The sequence below is a fragment of the Mytilus edulis genome, chromosome 1 (genome assembly GCF_963676685.1).
Source record: "Mytilus edulis chromosome 1, xbMytEdul2.2, whole genome shotgun sequence".
Taxonomy (NCBI): Eukaryota; Metazoa; Mollusca; class Bivalvia; order Mytilida; family Mytilidae; genus Mytilus; species Mytilus edulis.
Window position 1 is genome coordinate 34,741,999 of NC_092344.1, and position 26,742 is coordinate 34,768,740.

The 26,742-nt window shown below is 32.0% G+C and overlaps 2 protein-coding genes across 4 annotated transcripts; one reads left to right on the plus strand and one right to left on the minus strand.

The window, feature by feature from the left end:
• Nucleotides 1–3,089: 3,089 nt before the first annotated feature.
• LOC139481715 (uncharacterized) lies at nt 3,090–16,858 on the plus strand. 3 transcript variants are annotated; one of them, XM_071265207.1, is made up of 3 exons: nt 3,090–3,296; nt 10,488–11,329; nt 16,307–16,858. In XM_071265207.1, the coding sequence occupies exons 2-3, from the start codon at nt 10,512–10,514 to the stop codon at nt 16,773–16,775; spliced, it is 1,287 nt and encodes a 428-aa protein (XP_071121308.1). In that variant the 5' UTR covers nt 3,090–3,296; nt 10,488–10,511; the 3' UTR covers nt 16,776–16,858. The 3 variants fall into 3 exon arrangements, with proteins under 3 accessions (XP_071121308.1, XP_071121298.1, XP_071121287.1); XM_071265197.1 differs by lacking the exon at nt 3,090–3,296 and adding an exon at nt 3,455–3,732; XM_071265186.1 differs by lacking the exon at nt 3,090–3,296 and having other exon boundaries at nt 9,967–11,329.
• A 4,892-nt stretch (nt 16,859–21,750) lies between these two features.
• Nucleotides 21,751–26,410, minus strand: LOC139481726 (acyl-coenzyme A thioesterase 13-like). The gene is made up of 4 exons (XM_071265217.1): nt 26,229–26,410; nt 23,484–23,668; nt 22,598–22,746; nt 21,751–22,004 (listed from the first exon to the last, which is right to left on the minus strand). The coding sequence occupies exons 1-4, from the start codon at nt 26,346–26,348 to the stop codon at nt 21,991–21,993; spliced, it is 468 nt and encodes a 155-aa protein (XP_071121318.1). The 5' UTR covers nt 26,349–26,410; the 3' UTR covers nt 21,751–21,990.
• Nucleotides 26,411–26,742: the final 332 nt, after the last annotated feature.

The window sequence follows — 26,742 nt, forward strand, 5'->3', positions numbered from 1 at the left end:
AAATATCATAAAAACTTGATAATCACCAAATTAGCAGTCCAAAACCTTTGTGTTTTGTTTTTTTCTAGAAAAGAGAACTGTGATAAAGAGACGAGCAAACAAACAATATAACAAAAATATAATTACAACTTCAGCTTAAAAGTTGGCAACATATTACAGTATGAACAAAGGTTTTAAGAGAAATACTTCAACGAAGCAAATACTGGTATTGGTATGTCGAGTTTTATGTCTTAAGGATTATGTACCCTTGTGTTGCTTCAATGCAAAATATATGGAAATTTTATAGAAAATCCACAGCCTTCCCCCTTGTACTCTCATATTCGACAATCTGGTGCTTGATAGCTAGATGATAATTGCATGCAGTGTTGGCAATTATTTCCTATAAACTGTAGTATACATTTACCACTGTTCGAAAGTCATAGATCAATTCGGAGAGAAAAAAATCCAGGTTACAAACTTGAACCGAGGAAAACACATCAACTAACTATAAGAGGGAAACAATGAAACAACAGAAACACTGAAGTGCAACAAAAACAAAATGACACTGAAACGAACTATAAAATACCGGTAACAACTGCCATTTTCCTGATTTGGTACAGGACATTTTAACAAACAATGGATAGTTGAACCTGGTTGTGTGGCTAGTCAAACCTCACGCTTTTATGGCAATGTTAAATATAAAACTAAAATGACAACATTACATGACCGGACTACAGTGCAAGTAAATGCAAAACATTCAGGATAGAGAAATACAGAAATAAACAATACAATAGTACATTTCGACATGCTAATTGTTATCAAAGGAACCAGGCTTTACAATTTATTAAGACATAAGCGCGTTTCGTCTAATTAAGACCCACCAGTGAAGCTTAGATAAAAAAAAATAAGAAAGTCAAACAAGTACAAAGTTAAAGAGCATTGATGATCAAAATTTCAAAAAGTTATGCCAAATATGGCTATTGTTATCCATGCCTGGGGTAAGAAAATCCTAAGTTTTTAGAATGATACATACTTTTGCAAACAGTAAATTTATGAAAATGACCATATACTTGATTTTCATGTCAAACACCGAAGTGTTGACTAAACATAAAATAAAAACGAACACGTAAAACAACCTATGACAGCACAATAGAACCACGCATTATCTGTCACACGACTGGATAGACGCCATCAAAGGGACGTCACATGTAAATCTCTATAATAAAAGGTTCAAGATCAGGTTTGTAATTATGGTATTAGATGTATATTTCAAGTTTATACATTTAGATATTGGTGAAAACAAATATAAGTATGTACCAATTCAAGTACACCGTGTAGGGTGCGCTCGACTTGAGTGACCCAGCACAAGGATTTTTAGAATTTAAAGGTTGACTCAGACTTTTTGTAAACAATAAACGCTATCACATCATAGAAAACGATAAACCTACGTTTAAAAATTTGATAAAATTTATAAAAAAAATATCTGTGCTGATAAAGTCTGGATTTTTTTCCATTTAATGCAACGAAACAATTAAAAATAATGCTTTGCACGAAGTTTCCCTAGGTATATATTTACAATGGACCATCTGTATTATTCATTATCTTAGCTTTTTGATACTACTGCAGTTTGAAAATTTCGTTATTCACAATGGCTACAAAAGGGGGTTTATGAAAAAAATATTGCTAGTCACTGAAAATACCTTGATTGCTCTCTTTGAAGATTCTTATCCAATCATTTCTGGGAGGAAATAATCATACAGTCAATAATTTTGACTTAAACTCACATCTCAGATGTCGATAGATATAAGAAGATGTGGTATGAGTGCATCCAAGTCACAATTTCTTAAGATCTACAAACACATCACCATCACCAAAACACAATAAGCATGCTCTAAATGCTTTGGTTTTTGAGTTATAAGCCAAAAACTGCATTTTACTCCTATGTTCTATTTTGAGCCATGGCAGCCATCTTGGTTAGTTGGCCGAGTCACCAGACAATTTTTTTTAAACCAGATACCCCAATGATGATTGTGGCAAAGTTTGGTTTAATTTGGTCCAGTAGTTTCAGAGGAGAAGCTTTTTCTAAAAGATTACTAAGATTTACGAAAAATGGTTAAAAATTGACTATAAAGGGCAATAACTCCTAAAGGGGTCAAATGACCATTTTGGTCATGTTTACTTATTTGTAAATCATACTTTGCTGAACATTATTGCTGTAGACAGTTTATCTCTATCTATAATAATGTTGAAGATAATAACCCAGAACAGCAAAATTTCCTTAAAATTACCAATTCAGGGGCAGCAACCTAACAACGGATTGTCCGATTCATCTGAAAATTTCAGCGCAGATAGATCTTTACCTGTTTAACAATTTTACACCATGTCAGATTTGCTCTAAATGCTTTTGTTTAGAGTTTGAGCCAAAAACTGCATTTTACCCCTATGTTCTATTTTTAGCCATGGCGACCATCTTGGTTGGTTGGCCGGGTCAACGGACACCTTTTTTAAACTAGATACCCCAATGATGATTGTGGCCCAGTAGTTTCAGAGGAGAAGATTTTTGTAAAAGTTAACGACGACGGACGCCAAGTGATGAGAAAAGCTCACTTGGGTCAGGTGAGCTAAAATGTACTTCTAAACAAGTGACAACTCTACGACAGATCCGTATATAAAAATGCATGATATTTTACCAACTGAAACTTTCAGCAACTAACCTATTCATTTCAAATAGTAAATGATACATCATACATGTGTATCAATGTTTATTCTCTATCATATCCGATTTATTTTTTTATGGGTTGGAAAGAATTTACGTTTTTACCATATTTGACTGAACAATTTGTGTATACTATGAGATAGGTTCGTACAAAGCATCTGATTGATTCTGAATCCAAGTTAAATTTTCGTATATATAAAAAATAAAGTATATTTTTATTTAATCATTTATTTAAATAAAGATTGACAAACTAAGCAGCCAACAATCAATCACACACTCAACAAAGGCCCTAAATACCAACAATACATTTTGGTATGGTACGTAATGAACCACTACTATGTGTCACTAAATAGTAATGTATTGGGTCAATCAGAAATACTTCTAATTCACTTACGATTGTGAAAGTATCAGTGTCTAGTTACAGTTCAATAACTCACTCTGTCTCGTAACTGTTTAATAAGAAGCAAAGTCATGTTATGAATTATTTAGTTTCAAGTTGTAAAGGATATGCTTCCTTCTATTCCATTTGAAATCGCATGAAAAAGACGGCATTTTCAGTATACATAGATGGCAGGAGTTCTCAATTGAAAATTATACCATTGTAAGTACTCTGTTCTTTATTATTACTTTTAATTTAAGTCAATGCAAGGCTTGAACTTGAGCCTACATGTGGCGCTTATTTGTAATTATGTTAAACTTTTTTACAATTCATTCTTCTATTGAAGTGGAAACTTGACTCGAATTATCATATTTTTTATCGAAAGATTTAAATAAAAATATGTGAAGTTTGAATGTGGTATTACATTTATACGAATTCCGTATTCAAATTATAACAACACGTTGTTAAACCTTTCCTTCTTTAAATATTTAATTTTGTCAAAACATAGTAATGAAAATAATTGGAACTTTAAATGTATTAAAAGGCTTTTGACTAATGAGATAGTCTTATGTTCACTTGAAGAAAAAATTGTACAATAAATAGAAGCATCTTGTCTGTAAGCGCAATGGTAAGGTCAACAGAAGGGACACTTTTGTGGGTAAGTTCCAGTTGCATTGCTTATATAAGATTGTGCATCAAACATACATTCGTATTTAAAATTTTATATATATATGTGCTTTTAGGTTTAAAAAAGATATAAATGAGCTTTTAAAAATTAAAAAAAATGTATAATTTAGAATTTCATTATTTCATATACGAGTTGGTTGAAGATAATAAAACAATTATATTGTATTATCCGGGGCTAAGAACGATTGATGAAAGAAAATTTGAGTTTTAAAAATTGATAATCTGTTATCACCTTGTAGAAACATTCCAGTACTAACTACATTATTAATGTATATCTCGCAGATGATACGACTTCAAAGTCTTTGTTCGCGAATAATATTATACTAATTGAGGTTCGCTGAGGATAAGAACAATAATCGAACAAACTTTTAATTATTTATTTGTATTTGGCTTTCCAAACTTCTTGTGTATGGTCTTCTAAAAAGTTTAGCAAACAAACTTTGTGTAGGTATATATCTTACAAGTGTACCAAAAATGTTTTAATAGGTATTTAACATATAGTTCATTGTGGGTTTTTTTTTTATTTCACATCCACGTAAACAACTAGACCCCACATGTCGGTATGACTTGTGTCCATCTTGCTCAATAACGTTTTCTTTTTAATTTCTATGTATATTGTCCTTCTATGAAGATATGTTTGTTGGTGCCGTTTCTAACACTTTCGGTAAACCTTGTTAACTTTATTCTTAAAAGTGACTCGTCCTGAACATGCATGAAATATTTGCCACTGGACGTTAAGCAATCAACAATCAATCAATCTTGTAATTGTATACTGGGACAAAAAATGGTTGCAAATTGAGATCTCATATTTTAAAGAAGAATTTTTCTCTTTGACATTATTATTTTTCTACTTTGTGTTTTTAATTATGTCGAATGTGGACAAACAATGAGAACAGATTGTTTTATTATTCAAATCAGCCATTTTGTATATAGATATTTATTCAAGATCACAGACATTGTCAATATCATTCTTTAAATAAGTATAAATAATAAAAATCAAACAGCAAATCATTAAATTAAAATTTTGTTTAAAAAAGAAAGAAAAATTGAACCGTACATCTGAATTCCAAATTGCCATGTGTCTTTATTTATGAGGGTCTGGATGTGGTTACCGAATATGGAGTAGTGGGCAAAAATTAAAGAATAGAAAGAAAAAAACCGTTAAAAATAAAGGATAGAGAATAATGGGGGGAAAGGGGGAACCAAATTATAAAGAAAAGAGAATAATGGACACAAAAAATAACGAATAAAGAAAAATAGCCTAAAGAATAATACCATACAAAACTGAGAAACCCTCATCCAGCTACTTATTTACAAATAGTTTAAACTTTTTGTGAATCATTTGTTTGATAATCGGAATGGACGTAACTAATATGTTAAAAGTTTAATAAACGTCGGTTGGTTGTGAATAAATTAAATGTAGTCCCTAATCTGAAAATAAACACAAAGGAGTATCATCAACATGTCAAAATTGACATGTACATGTAGGTGACATTTTTTACCTTAAATGACCATTTTACACCAAGTTTAAAGATTTATTTAGTAAAATTAAATATGCGCAACAACTGTTCAACCAATGGATGTTTGCCTGACATCAGCATAATTATAAATGCATCACGTCTTGTTAAATACTCGAAGTTTGAACGAATGATGGGGAAAAAAGACATAATTTCTAAATTGAGTACTGAAATAGTAAAAAACCTGGCCTTTATAAAATAGTTTATATATTTTTTCCTCATCTTCCAATCAAATAGCGGCATCCAAAGATTAAGGGCATGCAGATTTGGATATTCATATCAAGTATTTGGTGACTTTTAATCATATATTTTTGTTAAGCATTTAGCTCGCCTCTATTAGTCTAATCAGTGACAAAACGAAAGTAAGTTCAGGGGAGGTTTTCCAACCATCTGTCCCCATTCTAAAGTATCCAACCCCGGACCTCTCCTTTTCCCTTGCTACCCCACAGAAGTGATAGACTTTTGAATTACTTATCTGTCAAAATAACTACCAAATTGTATACTTTGCTTTTCACTTAATTATATTAACTAGAATATGTGTAATTTCAGTAAAAAAAGGACACGTCTTTGCAAGCTAATCAATGTTTAATAAAGCAATATTGTTTGCGTCAGTTGTAAATTTAATATTTGCACGTTCCTGATTACTGTTCGTTGAAGCATTATGGTATTCAATTTTGTTCCAATCAAATAAAAAATCCTTTGAAGCAAGATGAAGCGTTAACATACTAATAACTTGATGATTACTTAATAATCTAATTTTTATTCATGTCACATTCAAATAAAGAGAATTGAAACTGATATTTAAAAAGTACCTTTGACGAGTTCTTATATATTGCGTTAAAAAGTATTAAAAAGGGAATAATCAACAATCCGTGAAATTAATTTATTCGACTGTACTTTCATTTGATAATATGACGCGTAAAATAGAAAACTATGTTTTCCTGGCGGTCTTCAAATATAACTTCATGATTCTAACTCCGGGTTGAGAAAATCCTTTTTCTGTTAATTTTATACGACTTTTGATGTTTATGAATATGACCAGTACATTACTTCTTACATATTGTTGTAGACCTGAAGATATAAAGGTAGTCTAGTTGAGTTAGGAAAGATCTTCTTTGGCTCAATGAGTGGTTAGAGCGCTTTTTTTATATCCCGAGATTGAGGGTTCGAATCCTGTTGGTACCATTCATAGATTTTCACAACAAAGACGCTGCAAGCATCTGCTAATGTCCAGACAGTGTATATAAGAATATTGCCTGGCAGCACGATGTTAGATATGGTCATGAAGTATGACCAGCTGGTCATAAAATACCATGACATGTCTAGGTGACATCTAGGGAACTGGCCAGAGGGTTTCCGTGTAGACGTTTCGGGGTTGTACAGTAGTGGACCTGTCAGTTGCTCGGATGGATGGTACGGGCTCCGAAAAAAAGAAAAGAGGGAAGAGTGTTGTAGACCTGGAAATATAACGTAGTCTAACTTATTGTTAATGGGAAGATCTTCTTTGGCTCAATTGGTCAGAGCGCTGCCTTTTAGATCCCGAGATTGAGGATTCGAATCCCGCTGGTACCATCCATGGACTTTCACAACAATATACACACACAGTTTTTTTTCAAACTGATTTTTTGGGTTTCCCATATCAAAACATATTTTTTTCTATTTTTTTTAGAGATTGAGATGTTTGTACTACGATTTTTCTAACAGCTTCCAGTGTAACAAAACGAATTTTTCTTTTGTTGGTCAGATTTTAGGTTTAAAGGTTTCTCACACCAATGCATGGACGTATTAAAGAGCCAACATATATTAAACTTTAAGAAGTTTAAGAACTAAAATTGACTGAATAGATCTGTAAAAATCGTCTTAGTTCAATTTTGCCTGATGGATATTTTTGACAATAGGCTATATATCTTACACATTATGTTGGGTTTTTTTTCGAATAAAATCAGTGTACGGACTATTAATTTAAAATACAAAAAAAATCACATTTTTACAAAGTGGTTAAAGTAGACCAAATATATTTCACACTTAAACAACCTGCAGAATAAGATATTGAATCTATTAAACTTTTATTAATATTTTTCTATACTTGATTTTTATATGTCCTACAAAAAGTCATATAAATACAGAAAATTTAGTATGAATTGCGAAACTGCACATCATTTGGCTACTACCTATTGAAAAAAAATGTTGTGCACCTTTGCATACTTGTATTTGCTGGCAACAACTGGTTTGAACCGTAGTTGGTCTGTATAATTTAGCAAAAGTGAAACATAGCCTATATTTGTTATATAATGGCTATATACTAACGTCACAGTCAAACTGAGTCGTTGAGCCTATAATCTTATAAGCTAGCTAACATTATTTTAAACTTCTGAAAGTCCTGAATAATTATGGTATGGTAAATTTCTCTCTCTCTCGATTTTTCGGTAAATATAGGCCACATTTCCCCCCAACTGTACCTTATTTTTTTTGCGAATATAACGCTTGATATAATGAGCTGATATTTTATTTGACTCTTAATCTTAAAGTCATGAATTAAAGAATTTGACATATTTTATATCCTTCCCCTATTGTGTAGTTGACCTACATATATATCTTAGCTGATTTTCTCCCCCTTTTGTGGATTTGACTTAAATATCCGGCTAGGCTGATTTTGAACTTGAAAGTTGTAATTATAGGCGAATTCCGGTTGTATGGTATATCTGGTAGATTGGGAATATGCTCCTCTTTTTGTGTTTCACAATATATAACCATGACGCTTCTATCAATACTAGTTATGATATTGTTTGTAAATGAAACTTGTGATTTCGTTCCTTTAATTGTTTTCACAGTTTGCAGTAATCCGATTCTCGCTTTAAACAAAGAAAGTTAAAAAAATTAAGTCCGTCATTTAGCCTGTAGAAAGTCGGACTCTATCAAAAACATTTCGGAATTTCGGTCTTCGATGCTTTTCAACTGAGTACTCATCTGGACTTTTTAACTTATTTTGTTTCGAGCGTCACTGAAGAGTCATTTGTAGACGAAATGTGCGTCTGGAGTACATAGTTTTAATTCATGCATATACAACTAACCCTAAATAAGGATCAATAGAAGAAATAATAACCATCTGGTATTAGAACGCTAGAAATCTGTTGGTTTGTTTTATTCATCCTTAGAAACTTGTATCTACGCACACTTGTATGGTGTTGTCTATAAATATCATCTTTCAAAACATGCTATTGGTATGCTAATGCATCTTACAGGATTAGATAAAAATGAAATATATATTAGGGAAGTATTGATAACAAATAAAAGCGCTTTGAATGCATTCGTCGAAAATAATTGCCAATCCATATTTTATGGAGATATAAAGTCAATACCTGCTGCATAAATTTGCTAACATTAAAATTACTATAGATGATAAAATGTCTATTGAATTCAAAATACATTTTATGGTTTGAAAAGATACAAATAAGGTCAGATTTCAGAAAAAAAATCTAAAGATAATTTGATCTGAATGTATCTATATCAGAAATTTTAAAATACCATTGCCAAAAATAAAAACGATGAAAAGACTAACAACAGTTGAAATAAATTCGACAAACACTCAAAGATCTTCTTTAAACAAAAACAAAACTCGATTGAAAAGAACTCATTATAAGAAAACTTAAACGAGATTTTTTATTACGGATATTAAAATGAGCACATCAGTCTAGGGTTAAAAAAAAAGTTAGATTGCAACCCTCCCCCTTTTAATCCAAATCATGGATTAAAGGTACATTCGAAAAGAACGTATAACAAAAACAAGCACTTAACTCTTTAATATCGATATAATTAATTACAAACACTTGTAAAAACAAGAAAAAGATAAACAATATGTTATCAAAGAAAATCCACTGAACGTAACTTCACATTAAGTGAAATATGTGCCACTGGATGTTAATAAACTAAAATATATGATGTGTTGAAATGAAAACCAAATCGTACTTCCATAGAAAATCGGGTGATGTACATTAATCTACGATTTACCACGGTTCAAAGGTTGTTTTTCAATAATCAGATATAGGTAGATGTAGTATGAGTGCCAGTTCAGAAAGTAATTTTAAAGAAAAGCCTTGTATTTTGCACCCTACTAACGAACTCAGACATTTACGGGCCAGTAGGTAAATGTCTATCTTTCATGACGCCTACGTCTTATAAAACGATATCTTTATAGCTTGATTGTTGCTATTTTACTACCAAGAAGTAGATATCGCACTGTATATATCATTACAAAGAAATCCATGTTTACATAAGAGTTTCAAAGTACCATTCATGTTAAAATAATCACATAATTTATTTTATATCAATAAATTTGACCCGTCAATGGGGCTCCTGACGACTTCTAAAGAGTCATTGATAACTGGTTAAAAATGTGGTTTAAACAACGAAAAAAGCTTTTGTTTTAAAGATTTTTCGTGTACGAATATGGGACAGTTTTAGGTCAATTCCATTATTGATAAATGGTTATGGCAAACAATTAAATCCTATGATTAAATACTTTTCTTTAACAAATGCAGGTCAATATAATATTTCATATACTTTTGATTAACTTTAATATGAAAATCCGATAATGTGACGAAAGTATAAATCGTTACTTGTACCAGTACACTATCAAATATACTTTATCTATTATTAAATGAATCGACTTAGTCCAAATAACACAATGTAACTATAATAAAAGAGTCGTACAACGGGTGAACAACACTTTAGTTCTTACCCTTGGTTACTTAGTAAAATACGCTATTGAACCAATAAGTTTTTAAATACCCGACTCCGATTATGGTTATGATATAACAAGTACTTTATCTTGTATGTATGGTGTATTGATGTTAACGGAAAATTGCAAAGTGGAAATTTGTATATGTTCTTTTATTATTTCTTGCTATCTTTCGATTGGTTTGATTGTTGTAAAGAGATTTTTAGTATGTTAAGTCATCGTTAGTATGCGATCACTGAGTCAACAACACTTGATATAGACAGTTATTTGAGAAGTTGAACTTGGACATGAGATTTTAAGAGACTGAAAATGCCAGATGAAACAGAAGTTTGGGCTGTTCCTGCTCATATAGGAACATCCCCACCATACAAATCAGACATGAGATTTCGAAATATGAAATTGAATGCGAGATTATTAGGTAGAAAGTCAAGAGAAAGGAAATTAATGCTACCGTGTGATTCTCCATTTCAGAAACGGAATCTTACTAAATATCCAATGGAATACAGCCACACGGAGTCTAGAAAAAATGCAGATGGACAGCATATCGTTCGAAAACTTACAGCAGAGAAAGTAAGGAAAGCTCAGGCTGACAGTGAGAATTTACGGCAATACAGTTTAAAGATGTTTGATAATGCCGTTGACGTCTATACTCATCGCAATGATCAAAGAAATGTTCTTTCTGAAATTCCATCTCGTGTTATGTCAGGACATAATGGACCAACACATAACGGAAGTGTTTTATACAACAAAAGAAGCAATATTATGAACTCTATCCGTCTTAGGCCACAGTCAGAGATCCCAACTAAATTCAACCATTTGAAATCACAGACAATACAACCTCAAATAAAGCAAACGTTATGTAGAAGCAATAGAGAATATACAGTGTCGTGTGTTTCATCAAAAGTGCAGTCCGCTAGGTCTGTATCAACGATATCCAACAACAGTGAGTTTAGGCTTATTCCAAATGGCTCTATGTGTTCAGAGGAATTGGATTGGGTTAAGTCAGAAATGAACGACAGTGTTTTTGATGACAATGAAAACTGCTCAAACACATCTTCAAGTGTTTCTATGGACCCTAGTTTTCTAAAAAGAAATCTGCCTTCAGCGAAGCTTCATTTCTATTCAATTGAAGAGGATTCTTCGTCAGAAGAAGACGTTAATGTTACAGATGTAATGCCAACCGAAGAACCCAAAAAGGATCTTATACCTGAAGCTCAGCCTGAAACCTCTCGACCCAAATCTGGGAAAGGACGACCGAAGAGTGGAAGATCAAAAAGCAGTGCTAGTCCAAAAGCTAAAGCTAAACGTGGAAAGTAAGTACATGTATAATATATGTTTGTTAAAATATACACTGACTATTCGAATTTCTGTTGTTAAAAGTCCCAGATAAAAGACAAGCGAAGATTTGTGTATGATTGATTAACAAATTTGGTTTCAATTAAATCTCCATGTGCTGACATGCAAAGAAAAGGTTTCAGTAGGGGGTGAGATTGTTCTCAAATTTGGCTCTTCAACCGACCCAACCAAGTCCAAGATGGTCACTTTTGTATACTAGTCAAATTATGTACATCTTCATTCGCCTGGAGCATGCTTCATGTATATTATTCCGTAGAAATTCAATAAAATGACTGAATTCGTCTACTCATATGAAATGTAATTGAACTTGAAAGGCCAGTTATATGAACATTAGTATTACCCTTAAACTACTGAAGTGCATTGTTTCAAATAATTTATTTACACAAGCGTTTACTAGATGTATACAACTAGTTATGAGCATCGTTTGAACTGTTGACCTTGCTGCTTTTTATTTGTTGACCTTACTGCTTTTTACTTGTTGACCTTACTGCTTTTTACTTGTTGACCTTACTGCTTTTTACTTACACCCAATACCAGTTGAAACTGAAAGTATCTAATATCTTTGTAAATAAGGAGAACGACAATGTGCGGTCACAAAGCAGTATTCCTTGCCAAATTTGAAGGAATTTTTACCTCTTTTGTTAAAGAAAATGCGAAAAATGAGCTATTAAACTGTAATGTTTATACTTGATAATGTGAAGTATTTGTACTAAACATTTATTGAATTATAACAATCTCTTATGTAATCAAAATCAACTATTATGTAATCTTAAAGAAGACAGACCTCTTGAACTTTAAATTGCTTTGTCACACGGTTAGTAGAAATATAAGATTACCGAGAATTAAAATAACGATAGAAGAAGATAAAAGAATGAATAAATTATGTTTATTTTAATCAACTTATAATTAATTCTATTCAATTTTTGTGTGACTTTAAAATAACTAAATGTCCATAACTATCGGTGTCGTATCTTGTTCCGAAAATTTGTTATCGTTCGGAACCACCTGGTTTTCGGTACTGGAGTTTTTGTTACTTGGTCTTATGTAATATTTTGATGACTTACTGGATTTTTTTCTTTTAGCCATGATAGTGTCGTTCAACCTCAAATTAAAGAATTCTCTTCATCCAAAAACATCTTTTAACATCACACTATTCAAACTTCATGAAAACTCGTTAAAATTATAAACAAAATGACAGATTTTTTTAGGTGATGATATCGTTTACTCAATATATGAAGAGCTTAAATCGACTGGTATTATTTATCGACATCATAACATGTATTATATTACTTAAATCTTAAAAAAGAGTTGTTTGTTAGAGATTATTTTGATTCACCTAAACTAAAATGACTGCCTTCCGAATGTGTCTGACATATCCGCCTCAAACGCCAAAAAATCTGAAGTTTATACTAGAATCGAAATAATTATTTCATGCCATACTCGATGCTGATCTTAACATGAGTTGTCATTATATATGCCTAACTTTACATCGAGTTTTCGAAACTTTGGCATGCTATAAGGTTTCTTAATTGCGAGACATGACCGCAAAAAACAAAATATATGAAGCTGCTTTTGACTAAACTATAATAGCCAATAATTTGATATAAGAGATTAGACAACAATATGGGTCAAAACTGGGTTACACTGTCAAGTTTCTCGGTCTTACAAATTATACAAAAATCTATTTAAAACTAATTTAAAAACACAAAACCTATGTTAACAAAAGGAACTAATCATCCAGAAATATATTTTATATTGATAGCTGTCAAAACATCGAGTAACATTGAATCGGAATAAAGACTGATTTAATTTATTATTCATTAAATGCAGTGTCCTTATGTCAATTTAGCAGAACACATATTTTCGTTTCCAAACTTTACATAGGTTTACAATAATATCCTTAGGAGCTCGATAAATGTTGACCTGCAAATAAGAGCTTGATCTTGTCCAAGGCTATTTGCTTTTCTAAATAAATGTTATTTACTTTAAGAACATCATTGCGTTGTCAGTTCAGTGGGTTCATCTTCTAAATATTTCGTAAAATTTAGTATGAAATCCCATATACAAATAGAGAGATGTGATATAATTGTAAATGATACAACTATGCACCAAAGTTCAAATGACAATTATATAAGCAAATAAAGGTCACAATACGGCATTCAACAATGAAGAAAAAAACATAAATGATAGTATCTATATTTTTTTTCTCTCAGATTTTACTCTCAAAAAATAAGTTCGTCGAGTTTTCTTGACAGATGAAATTTAAAGTGGTTGGGTTAAGATCCGAGCGACGAATCTTCGTGCTTGTTATGGTGTCTGCGTGACAAGTACGTTAAAGTGACATTTATCTTTTTAACGGGTTTAAATTGTTACTAATTAGGATAATAAATATAAGGTTTCTTTTGAGATTAGGAATTATTAAACTATTTTATGCCTAGTTAAGATTGTTTGACTTAAACGTTTAAATTTAAAAATCTATCTTCTATATTTACCACTTTCAAATTTAAGTACTGTTTATTTTTTTTTATGTCTATTAACTAACTTTTTGAAAACTGCATATCGTGTCAACTTGAAAAGGTAAACCATGCCCCTTATATTTATCAAAGCAGTGATTTAAATACTATTATACAGTTTGTAAATGAGATTTCTGCATGTTTAACGTTGCTAAAAACAAATTAAATAATAAAATTAAAAAACCCCAGTCGTATCCCAAACAGATCTTTTTGAAATTTTAAGACTCTTAATACCCAATTAGTTTAGAAAGCTTTATGTACTTGGCCGTCTATGAGGCTAAACTTTAATCTAAAGATCAAGGTTAACCACAAGCCATCTGCATATTTGAAATTTGAATTTCGAACGAGAGCCCATTTAAATATTTATGTAATATCATGTTTGATTAATTATTTGTTGCAAATTATTAAGTAACAAAAAAAAATACTGTATGTGTTTCTTGACGTCTTGAGACTATCATCATAAGATGCTTGGTAGGAATATTATTTATTATCGAATGAATTGCCGCAGACTGCAGGACTTGTGTAGTAAGGGTAACTACATCAATACATACGTGTGTAAGAAATTACAAATTAAATAAAGCCATATGCAGATAAAGAGTGGGGGACGGGCCCCCATTTTGGTGGAAATTTTTGTTGATTATATAGGGAATCATTGCAGCATGACTGGAGCGGTACCCCTCTAAGGGCAGTCAGTGGACCCCCCCCCCCTTTTATGGAAATTTCTGGATCCCCCCAGTAAAACATAACTTAACATCAAGTTTTTTTAGTATTATTTGGATGACAGTTTATACTTAGTTTTCACCCAGGAGTTTCATCGTTCCAATGGGTTAAAATAGTAAAACTTCGAATGTAACCGAAGGTGCTTTAGTAATAATATTGTAAAAATCACTCTGATAAAACTTGGTTAAATTATTGTTGTTTCAATTATAACAGGACAAAGGGTATAAAATACTCCTAGAATATCCGGATTTTTAATTTAAATCATAATAAAATATCAATAAAATAACAAAAATCCTTTGGGTATTAGTGTCATGGGGTTGCCGTCTCATTGGCGCATACCTTATTTATTCTGTTATTCATATACTAGTACTCTATTGAATTTATTCTCAACTTCATGAAATTCAATATGATACAAATACTTAGAAAAAATCGTCATAATAACTGACGTACCATTGTTCTTAACGTCACCTCTCTTGCGTCTATAATCTTTTCACAATCTATAACGGTCTGGTGCTTTGTGGACAAGGATATGAAAGCTAAATTGAATCCTCAGAAAAATCTGCATTTGTTTAACAAGAATGTTGGTCTATTTTTGTCAATCATCTCTTTATTGTGACGACACGATTAGTACTGCATAAACAAATAGCAGGGTTTTAACGCGTTCAATTTAAGAAGATATATTTTTTTTTACGATCTTGTCACGCTCATCTTATAACTTGGCACCCAGTTTAGAAATTTCAGAGAGGGAAATAGTTGTTTTGTCTACATTTGTGGAGGGGATTAGGAGGAAATAATGGTACGCTTCAGTATCATGTTGATTTGTGAAGAGATGAACAATAAAAGTGCCGTTACATAGATATATTTGTCATTATATAGTATTAAGTGGATTATTTGTATTGTAGTTTGCATTCACATCAATCTCATATTCTCGATGTTCCAATATACAATGTGTATTTGTCTGCTTTTCCTGTCGACTATATATTAAAGCAATGTTGAATTTCGATTTATGTTTAGCATTAACTTTCATATTAGCAAGTTATGAAACTGGAAGAACGGATACGTATTTACTGTTGATTGTAATTGTTAGTGACAACAACGAAGTAATTACCTCAAATTTACCATCATGCTAAACGAAGGCGTGAAATCACAATACTTTTAATTTTATACTATTAGTAAATAATCAATAAGATTTTAATATTTCAAACATGACATAAATTGATTTTAGAATTACTTGGAGTTCTATCAGCTGTTAAAAGTCAATTATCTTATGATAAAAGTTCTCACAGGAACTGGTTGGTGTACAAAGTATTAAGTTTTCACTAGCGTCACTGATATAGACATTGATCTCAATAACGACATTGATCTTATAAAAAAGAAGATGTGGTATGATTGCCAATGAGACAACTATCCACAAAAGACCAAAATGACACAGACATTAACAACTATAGGTCACCGTACGGCCTACAACAATGAGCAAAGCCCATACCGCATAGTCAGCTATAAAAGGCCCCGATAAGACAATGTAAAACAATTGATCTTGTTTATTTTGTCACATTCGTCACAACTCGGCCAATTCCGTACCTTCCTAAAGGAGAGTAGTGGATTCACCCGAGGATTGCCGATTGTACTTTGTCAATAACGACATAATACAGTTCGATAATAATGGTTGATCATACTCAAATTGTCTTTCTTATTTTTCAGATCCCCCAAAAGTAAAAAGGGTAAAGACAAGACATCAGTTCCTGTTACCCCACCGCCTGAACCGGAAGTCAAAGTAATTGAAACTCCTCCTCCTCGTAAACCTTTAAAAGGTCCAAAGTGCTGGGTAGACGATGCTACTATTACAAGTGAAAAGGAAATACTAAACGACGATGAAATTGTTTCACAAACTTCTAAACCTGGAAGTCCAACGTGTAAAAGTCCTACAAAATCAAACGTTAGTTTCAAAAATCAAGGTGAAAGTCCAGACGTAGAAAATGTTCAAACTTTACCAGAACCCGTGAAAAATGAACAATGTTTGGTGCTAGAGGAAGTAGAGCAATATGTTCCGAATGGACTTCCTTCCTTCATATGTCCTAGCTCCGAAGAGAGATCTCGACAAGAAGCCATAAAAGATTGGCTTGCAGGGTGTAACTTTGGATCTGCTAGTAGATGTGTACCATTATTATAGATTTTCAATAACAAGAATCTCAGTTTGCCATGTTACTTACAATTGATAAGTAATTGTCATTTATATAGTAAAAGTTCATTCGTTTTGCTTTGAAATATCTTTTGCCCATAATCTAATTAAAAATTAAATTTTTGATATGTCGTGCGTAAATCTTTATGCACCACATATCAGAAAAGGGAGAGTAATTACAGACATAAATCCAATGAGGTTGTTCTACTTGATCGACGCATTTCGTGTCGATATGTTTTGCTGCTTTTATTAAAAAGACATTTTCTGTTTCAATGTTTACATTTCTAAATAATTGTTTTAGTCCCGAAGTACATCTGAGTATCACACTTCTCAGCGTAACAAAACTCAAGCAACAGCAGATTTTTGTGAGGGGTTCGTTAGATAAAACATTCTATATAAAAAAGAAGATATGGTATGAATGCCAATGAGACAACAAATGACACAGAAATTTAACAACTAGATAGGTCACCGTACGGCCGTCAACAATCAACAAAGCCAATACCGCATAGTCAGCTATAAAAAGCCCCAAATGGCACATGCAAAACATTTCAAACGAGAAAACTAACGGTCTAATTTATGTACGAAAATCAAAAATATAACACATCATGTAGTTCATTTTCGTCTTCAATATCACTCTTTCTGGTATAAATATTTGTGTGGAGCATAAATTTTTTTCTCAAACAGTAAGATCTTAACTTACTTAGTGTTGATCCGTTTAGTTTAAATGATGCCAATAAAACGTGTATTTTTTTTGCAAATTCTCGACTGTTTGTAAGGTAGAAATGAACCTATCTCTGAACTAATTTCAACGCTATGTTTGCAATAACAGTAAAAGACTTGTCCGGATACAGTTTTGCGTGAATTTAACATTTGTTGTTGAGGAAAGAATCATCATCAATATTATGTATACAATTGTTGAACACTGGCTGCTTTTAGTTAATACTAAAATCTAAAATTAACATAAATTGTTTCTATGTTACCTCAATAGTTATTCCATATAATGTCATAGAATCTTAATTAGATAAAACAATTTTGGAGTCTTTCGCGTATTGCATGCACCATGAAAGCAAAATGGACAAATTTAGAAAAAACGATCGAATATACAATGTATACATGTAGTGTGTAGCTGCATTAAAAGCTTAGATTTGTAATAATTTAGCATAGGAATTTGAACATTATAACGGAAAGGGATAGGTTCAGTCCCGTTTATTTATTGTATTTATTGTCTTTGTTGGAGTATATTATCATTATCCATTATCGTATACTAGTAATGCATTAGTGTGTTAACGATTTTCATTTGATAAGAAGACCAAAGGTTGAGACACTAGTCGACCATATATTGACATCATCGTTAAATATTTGAACTATGGGTAGAAATCGATATGAAATACAAGTTTAAAGGAATATATTTATTCGTATTGAAATGAACTCTGGTTGATAGATTAGCACACATACCACTTTTCTTTATTATTATTTTTTTTAAAGTCAACTTGTACAGTAAAGTATTTATGAGATGTTACACTATCCCTCCTCGCATTACAAATGGCCAGACACAACAAACGCGGATTTCGAATCAATTCTATACGCAGAATAGAATGAAATTCAAAACAGTGTGGCTGTGGCCATTGATTGACACATTAAATTCATCCATTGACTGGGACAATTTAGGTGAACGTTTGTATGAAACGACCACTGCTCACTATGTACTTTTAAAGACACTTAAACTATGGGGTCACCAAAGGTTCTCAACACCTTAATAAAGTAATTCGGAAAATTAATCAGAAATAACACGATGTTTAGACTTATATCAATATATAAATCAAAACATAAAGGTGATTCCTGATTAATTTTTCGAATTATTTTATAATTAAAGACGTTAAGAAACCTTTGGTGACCCCACAGTTTTAATGTCTATCGTAGGTACGTCGTGAGCAGTGGTCGTAACAGAGAACCGTACACGTAATTTGTCCCAGTCAATGGATGAATTTAATGTGTCAATCAATGGCCACAGCCACACTGTTTTGAATTTCATTCTATATATTCTTTTTAAAAAAATAAAATAAAATAAGATCATCAAACCCTATCAAACAAAATACGAAAAAGCTTTTAAATTTGAAGAACTTCCATCAATTCTGTGTTTCGTTAACCGAACTTAACCTTGTGCAAAGAATGAACACGTGATCTTTGCGATCTGTATAAAACCTCGCTAGAACCCGGCCTTAGACCAGTTGAAAACAAAACATGGTCAGAATCATACCTAGAGAAGTTTTGTAACAAACCGTGATGCATGTGACCTTCAAACATGACAACTTCTAAACAGATATGATTTATCCTAGTTTAAATTTCTTAATAACTCCAGATATACATGTATAACAGTAAATCGAAAGACACTGATGATATAGTGCATTCTGTGATTCAAGGTATTACAAAAGTTTTAAACTATAACAAATTTGTTCATAAAGTTTAGTCAGGGTTCATAAAATATTTCAAAATATTCGTCGATGAAGAATTTCTTTTAGAATCATGAACAAATAAAAGATAGACAAATACACATTTACTCTCATTGTACAATTAAACAAATCTAAAGCTGCAGCTCTTTAGGTAGTGTTTAACATTAAATCATTAAAAATGTTTTAGTTCATTATTTTGAGGAATAATTTACTCTCTAGATTTTTTTTTAAAAATACGCAAACTCTTTCTAATATTATCTACTAGTTAGTAATAATATAAAATGAATTGTTCATCATCAAAGTCGATTTTATGACAAAACAAATTGGGAACTGGTGAAGCAAAAACAATATAAAATCAACTCTTCTTATGATAAAGGTAACAAAATCGATAGTTTGTTTACATCGGTAACCATGTTCGTCCATTTTAAAAGAATGTTAATTAACATATACATGCAAATGCAAATTGTCTGATTTTCTTTATTCATCGAAAGAATATTGTCTATTGACAACACCTTAAACTGTTTAAGTATTGATAAGAATCGATTTGAAAAACTGAGTAAGAGAATTCTGATCAGTAATTGTTTACATCCTTGCCCTCTTCTTGTCGCGTTGGCCTTATTTTTCTGTTTTATATATTCAGTTCAGTAATTAAATATTTAAATACATCGCTTCAGTTCATATCATAAAATTGTTGCCTATCATCAGGGGTCGAATTTAAGCTTTTTTTTTGTACTGGCCAGCCGGACCAGAGGACTGAAAACTCTACTGGTCCTGCAAAAATGACATTCATTTGACAAACACTAATATAAATGATAGATGTTTAATTTTATTTTGATGCTTTCGTTTACACAAGTTAGACAGGAACAAAGGGATAGTCTTGATTCTGCTTTGATAATCTCAGTGATTTTCTTTATCAAAATCAGGATAAAGGACAGAAAAAATATCAACATCGTCTTCCACGTCATCGCAATCCTCACGACGACCATAGGGTGCCTTACTGGGTCGTCTGGAGCGCTTTCCAGAAATATTCCACATTTCAATAGCCGGGACCGGATTAAATGATGCTATATCTTCTATAGGCTATCATACTTGTTGCCTTAAAACTTGATACGACTGTCATACAAGTGAGAGGTTTCGCGCCATAAAACCAGGTTCAATCCACATTTTTCTACATTTGCCTGTACCAAGTCAGGAATATGACAATTGTTGTCCATTCGTTTGATGTATTTTATTTTTTGATTTTGCCATTTGATAAAGGACTTTCCGTTTTAAATTTTCCTCGGAGTTCATTATTTGTGTGATTTTACTCTTTTTGTATGTTACTAAAATGAGTTGTGAAAAAACTTCGTACCGAAAAGCATTTAAAGTTTCTTTATATCTATTTCAGTAACCAAGACAGTAGACAAAAATGTTATATTTTATTTCCTTTTTGGGACAAGAACTCGTTTTAAAATTAGATACCCTATGGTTTAAAAAACAAATTAGTTGTCGAAGACAGACCGCAAGTTATGAGATTCGCTCGAAATAAGGTGGAAAGGACTAGATAGACACGAAGCACAAAAACACGTTGACTTATGAGTTATTTTCCGATAATTTCTTTACATACGGACATTTTTAGAAAGGTTTGTTATAAATCAAGTCAGTACCAAATTACTGACTACTGGGCTGAATATGATACCTTCAGAACTGATAGTCTACAAGCATGCAGAGGTGTTTTCTTTTGTTGTTTGTTTGTTTGTTTGTTCTTTTGTTTTGTTTTGGAAATAACCTTTAACAACTTCAGGTTCAATATTTTGAGAATGGAAATGGGGAATATGTCAAAGAGACAATAACCCGACCAAAGCGCAGATAACAACCGAAGCCCACCAATGGTTCTTCAGTAATTCCTGAATAATGTGTGTGTAATTCTTGTCGTTTAGAACCAGCTGCCGCTTGTGCTTTCATTGTTCGCAGAAGCTCATAATTCGTATATATATGTAAACAGACAAATGGACAACACAAATGTATTGGGAAAAATACATTAAAGAATCAACAGCTTTGAATCAATTAAGTAAACATCTAAAACTAAATTGTAAAGTCGCACCTATTTCAATGTTGTTATAGATAATTACGGTTTGAATGATAACCCTGTAGCCAAATATGTTTTTTTAATTGAATTTGGTTATTACATAGGCCTAGTTTTTTTCATTTATGACTTAATTTTTCAATATTTCGTTTTTCTAAGGTTTTATGAAAGCCTTTTTCGATAAACGTAACATAGTTGGCAAGTTTTATAAAAACCCATATAACACTAAAGTTGGTAAATCAAATTCAACAAAGAGGTGTTCAAGAAAAATAGTCGCATGGTGGTTACAAAACGATATTATGAAGGATGCCTGTTAGACCTCCTGTCGAGACAAATTAACTAAATGATTGTCATTAATAAGTTCACAAGAATGTTACTTCTTTTACATATGTATAATTAGTTATCTGATTTAACAGCCAGGGGATTAACATGTATAAAGCTGTTAAAACAATAAATATTTATGGCTTTATTGTCACAAGAAACAAAATTTATGCATATTCATTGCCATTTAAATATAGATTACACATTAAGGGTACACATGAACTAACTGTGCAAAACTCTGGCTCATTTCGAGAACTCTGTTGCGCAATTCCCATAGATTTGATTGTTTTGTCAGTACTTCTTGCCATCGTTGATACAGTGCATGGTGGGGAAATATCGACCAATCACTCATGAAGAATGTAAAGGTGTATTAGAGTTTGTTTTCTGAAAGACAAAAGAATCTAAAATTACATTTTGTACATGACAATCTATACTGACAGATAGAAAGTTGAAATAATAAAACTTCTTTGTTTTGGGCTAGACCCCATGTTGTAGTAACCATAGTAACGGTTGTTTGAAATTCATAACTTTTATTTTATTTTCATGCTGTAAGCGGACTATAATAAGTCAAACAAATGCGTTCTATATCCCTGAAAATATGTGTAAACTAGATGTGGCTCGAAAATCCCACACCCGGAGACTGACCCCTTCAAAAATGTACTGATTTTTTTCTCCATGCAATTGAACTCGACGCTTTAACGGTTTATTTTGAACACTTAAACGCGACTTGTTTACACTTCCATTACTTTGATTTATAATATAATACATTATATATTGAAAAATGTATGGCAATTTATTCATTGAGAATATTTATAGAATGATCTTTGATTTATAACAATAAATGTAATTTTTAAATTCGACGTGACCTTGACCAAAATTTCAATAAGTGCCATTAATTTTGCATATGTTTTCAAAGTAACACCATAATGCATTGCTGATTTTATTATCTGTATACTGTGAGACAGGTAACATCTTACCTAAAATCAGTTTTGTATGTTTTCCTGTTGCAATAATCTTTTGATTTTTATCAAGCAATGTGGCTGTTAGAAAGGCAACCCTGCCACCAAGTTTAACTGTTTTGCCTTCAATAGTTATCGTCTCTCCAAGCTCTGCTTTTCTCATATAACTACCAATAGTAAAAATGCAACAATGAAATTTAATCCTACTTTTTTGGAAGATTCGACAATAGCTTTTTTCAAAACTTACACAAAGGATAACTTTTTTCAATTCTCATTATCTGGGCATTTGTTTTCAAAACAGGAGCATCGTGAAATTGAAAAAAAATACATTGCAGATGGGAATGAAGAAAATACCGCAAAAACATAAACAACGGTCACGTGGCGTCCGCATTTTGGCGGTGTTGGAGGCCAAATTGGTCAACTCATGTATGAGGTTCAGGATAGGGATGTTCTTTATATCTCTATTCTTTGTATTTTTTTTATATTTTTTCTCTATCAATTCTCATTATGCTCTATTTTTTATAAGTGTTGTCCATTATTCTCCATTCTTTATATTTTAGAAACCGATTATTCTCTATTCTTTACTGTTTAGCAACCAGTTATTCTCTATATGCTAGATGTTCAGCATTTTTTATGTTCAAAACAACCTAAACTCTACATCTTCAGAAATCGAGGGACAGTTTTCCAATACAATATCAGTAAATTTGAGAATGGAAATAGGGAATGTGTCAAAGAAACAACAACCCGACCAAAGAGCAGAAAACAGCCGAATGCCCCCAATGGATCTTCAACACAGCGAGAAAATCCAACACCCGGAGGAATAGTCATTCTAATCTTATGGTTCATAGCCATATGTTCAAAACATCATTCACGACAATAAACACAATAAAAAAAAATAATTTACCTAACGCTAAGATCAACACTTATATGTCTGTGGTGCTTTGTGGCAGTTGAAAGTCCCCAAGTTGATACAGCGTCTACCAAGCTGGCAATAATTCCACCATGTAATGAACCATGAGTATTGGACAAGTTCTTCGGAATAGTATATCTACATACAATATTTCCATTCCCTCCGGATATAATCTCTATCTGAAACACGTATTCGACTATTTTATATCAACATAATTTTAATTGTTTGTTGTCAACATCCTATTATAATAAACAATGTGCTATGATTTTGACAGTTTTGTCATGTAGACACTGATCATAGAATATGTCTTGCCTTGAAAGCTAACTCAAATAATATTTATAATTTGACACGGTAACATTTGAAAGACAAACGCGTACAAATACCCGAAACGTGAAGAGCTACTCGTGTACGAGTTTGGTGACCACTCTGGCGGTCCACATGAATTTCTCAGACCATTTAAAGTGGTAAAACTCTCACACATGAAGAAAATTCATGGTCTTAAAAACTATCTGAATTATCCAAATATTTTGAAATATCTTCTGATAACCTTTGTAACACTAGTTTAAAACAAAAATAAGAAGATTTTTATAAAAACAAAATTGAAAAGTTAAAATTGTCTCAAAAAGAGATGGGATTTAAACATATTTTTTAATGATTGATTGTTGATTGCTTAACGTCCAGTAGCAAATATGTCATGCCTGTTCAGGACGTACAATGCATAAAATATTTAGGTTATGTAGGAGAGGCTGTCTGGGATGAAGGTCAGATTTAATACCATTAACAGTACCAGTTTTACTACACCAGATGCACAGGTTATGTCTGTTCAATGATGCTCAGGACCAATATATTTAAAAATCCAAAACTTACTCAAAATTTAATGAACTGATAAAACCGGACGTGGCTTCGTACTTGTAAATCCCGCACAGCCAAACTAAACCCTCTCTTTCGCAACGGTTTTACTACCTGTCGGAAAATACCTTTGTGACCATATTTATATTCCCTAATCACCTTTGAGGGTTTCAATACAATATATACTAAATTTACGAGACAACATTTTTTAAACTTTAATTTGAACCCCAAAACAACTTGGAAACAAAATTAAATAAGTGCACACACATTAGCCAAAGAAACTGATGGTATTCTCTAATGAGGTTGTGTAAATTTTGAGAAGGACAAGTTGAAAATGATATACATTTCTTGAACAAATGTTACATAATTCCAAATTTAGGTATAAACTCAACATCAAAGAAAATAGATAAAAAAAATCGAAAAAGAATTTAAATCCATATGAATAAAAGCAACTTTCGGTTTTAAGAGACCATTGTGCTGTTTCATCAGATACCAGTTCTATATAGACACATATTTTAAATAAAACTCAGAAATGGAAAAATTCTTAATACCAAACTCGTTCAAAGCGTATCTACAATTTTCAGTCTTCGAAATAGTGTGACTTCGATTTTCGATGAACTTTTATACATTGCTTAGGGGCCAGCTGCAGCCCGTCTCATTGGTTGATTTCTGCTGTTTTTTCGTTGATTGGTCGAGTTGTTGTTTTGACACATTCCCCGTTTAATCTCATTTTTTTAAATGTGTGTCTATATAGGACTGGTATCTGGTGAAACAGCATAATGGTCTCTTTAAACCGAAAGTTTCTTTTATTCAAATGGATTTTAATTCTTTTTTGTACAAATTATAATTTGTACAAAATAATAACTTGTACACAACATATACATTTGATGTAATCGCCCAATGTATTCTATAACAGTATTGTTATTACGCCACTGTTGTGCTCTTTCTAATAAATAAAAATAAAAATCGTGAATTGAACTGATTTGAATTATAGCCAATCCGGATCAATCCGAACTTTGTATGAAGGACATATGATGAAATATGCGTGGTTGTAAAGGTGGCACGGGAGTATTTCCAGAATTTTCACCACTTTCTAACACTGCAAAAAATTCTACATTCACAGTTAACTGAAGTACTTTCATTTTACTATTCAGAAATGAATTTGAATATGTATCATGACCGTTTACTTTTTTTGGCTATTTTTAAAAACCTAAGGCCACTAGTACTGTTAGGTCTTTTATGGTGCAGTGAATACAAAATTTAAAAAAAATTCTCAAAAATTCATTTTCCTCTGTATATGTAAAATTATTTCATATTTTTCTACACCTGATTCATCCCTCAGTTTGGGAAAGTATGTTCAGTTGATACTGTATTTTTTGTCCAATCACACTGTTTAGATACATTTACCTCAGTAGGGTAGACAAAAGAGCAACCTAAATTCTGGAATGCAAATACTACCGTGCCACCTAAGTATCAAGCATTTAAATGAGAAAGAGTTAATTCCCTTTGCAAAATAAAACATATATGTACTGTATCGGAAACATTGGAAGGCATTTCTTTCATTGTATTTCAATCCCATTTTTATCTCCATGTAAATTGTTCATAGGATCAAGACAATGATTTCATCATGTCTGCTACCTAATGATGTATAAGGAAGAGGATTCCAAAGACAGTTTATGTGAAGAGCTATGGGAAATTCAAGTTTTGTATTCATCTATTCGTATCTGCTACGATGTTATAGACATACCCATGCTAAACCTTTATGTAGGTAAGTTTATACAAATTCTTCCTACAATATTCTACGGAGATTACAAACGCCAATGTTTTGCTTGTTTATTTTATAACTACAAAGGTTAAAATATAGGACATCGAGGTAAAAGTAATACTTACGTCTTTAAAGATATTCTCAAATCTGTGTGGTAGGTTAACCCTTTGTGCAACAACCTCTTTTGCGTAGTTTAGTCCATCAATGCTCTCCGATTTCGTTTTATCATCAATTCTATAAGACATTACGATACAATACAAATTATTATGTGAGTGTTATCGGTCGAACGGGAGGCTACTCCGATTAAATATATCATTTGTGTACTATCGGAACATTCATTACCACGTTTTTTTTTAAAGTAAATAAAAGCGTAGTAGGTATATTGAGTTTAGAATGAAAATATGCCCAGTTATGGTGGGTCAGTAAAAGGGATACACGTATTTTTCACTTCCACTACTCTGCACGTTATTCGTTAAACAAAACTTGCCTAAAAACACCTTTGAAAGGTCTGCAGATAGAGTGTGGTGTAGAAAAATTGCTTATCAAAAGAGAGGGACGAAAGATACCAAAGGGACAGTCAAACTCATAAATCTGAAACAAAATGACAACGCCAATTCTCTATATATCATCTTTGTCTAG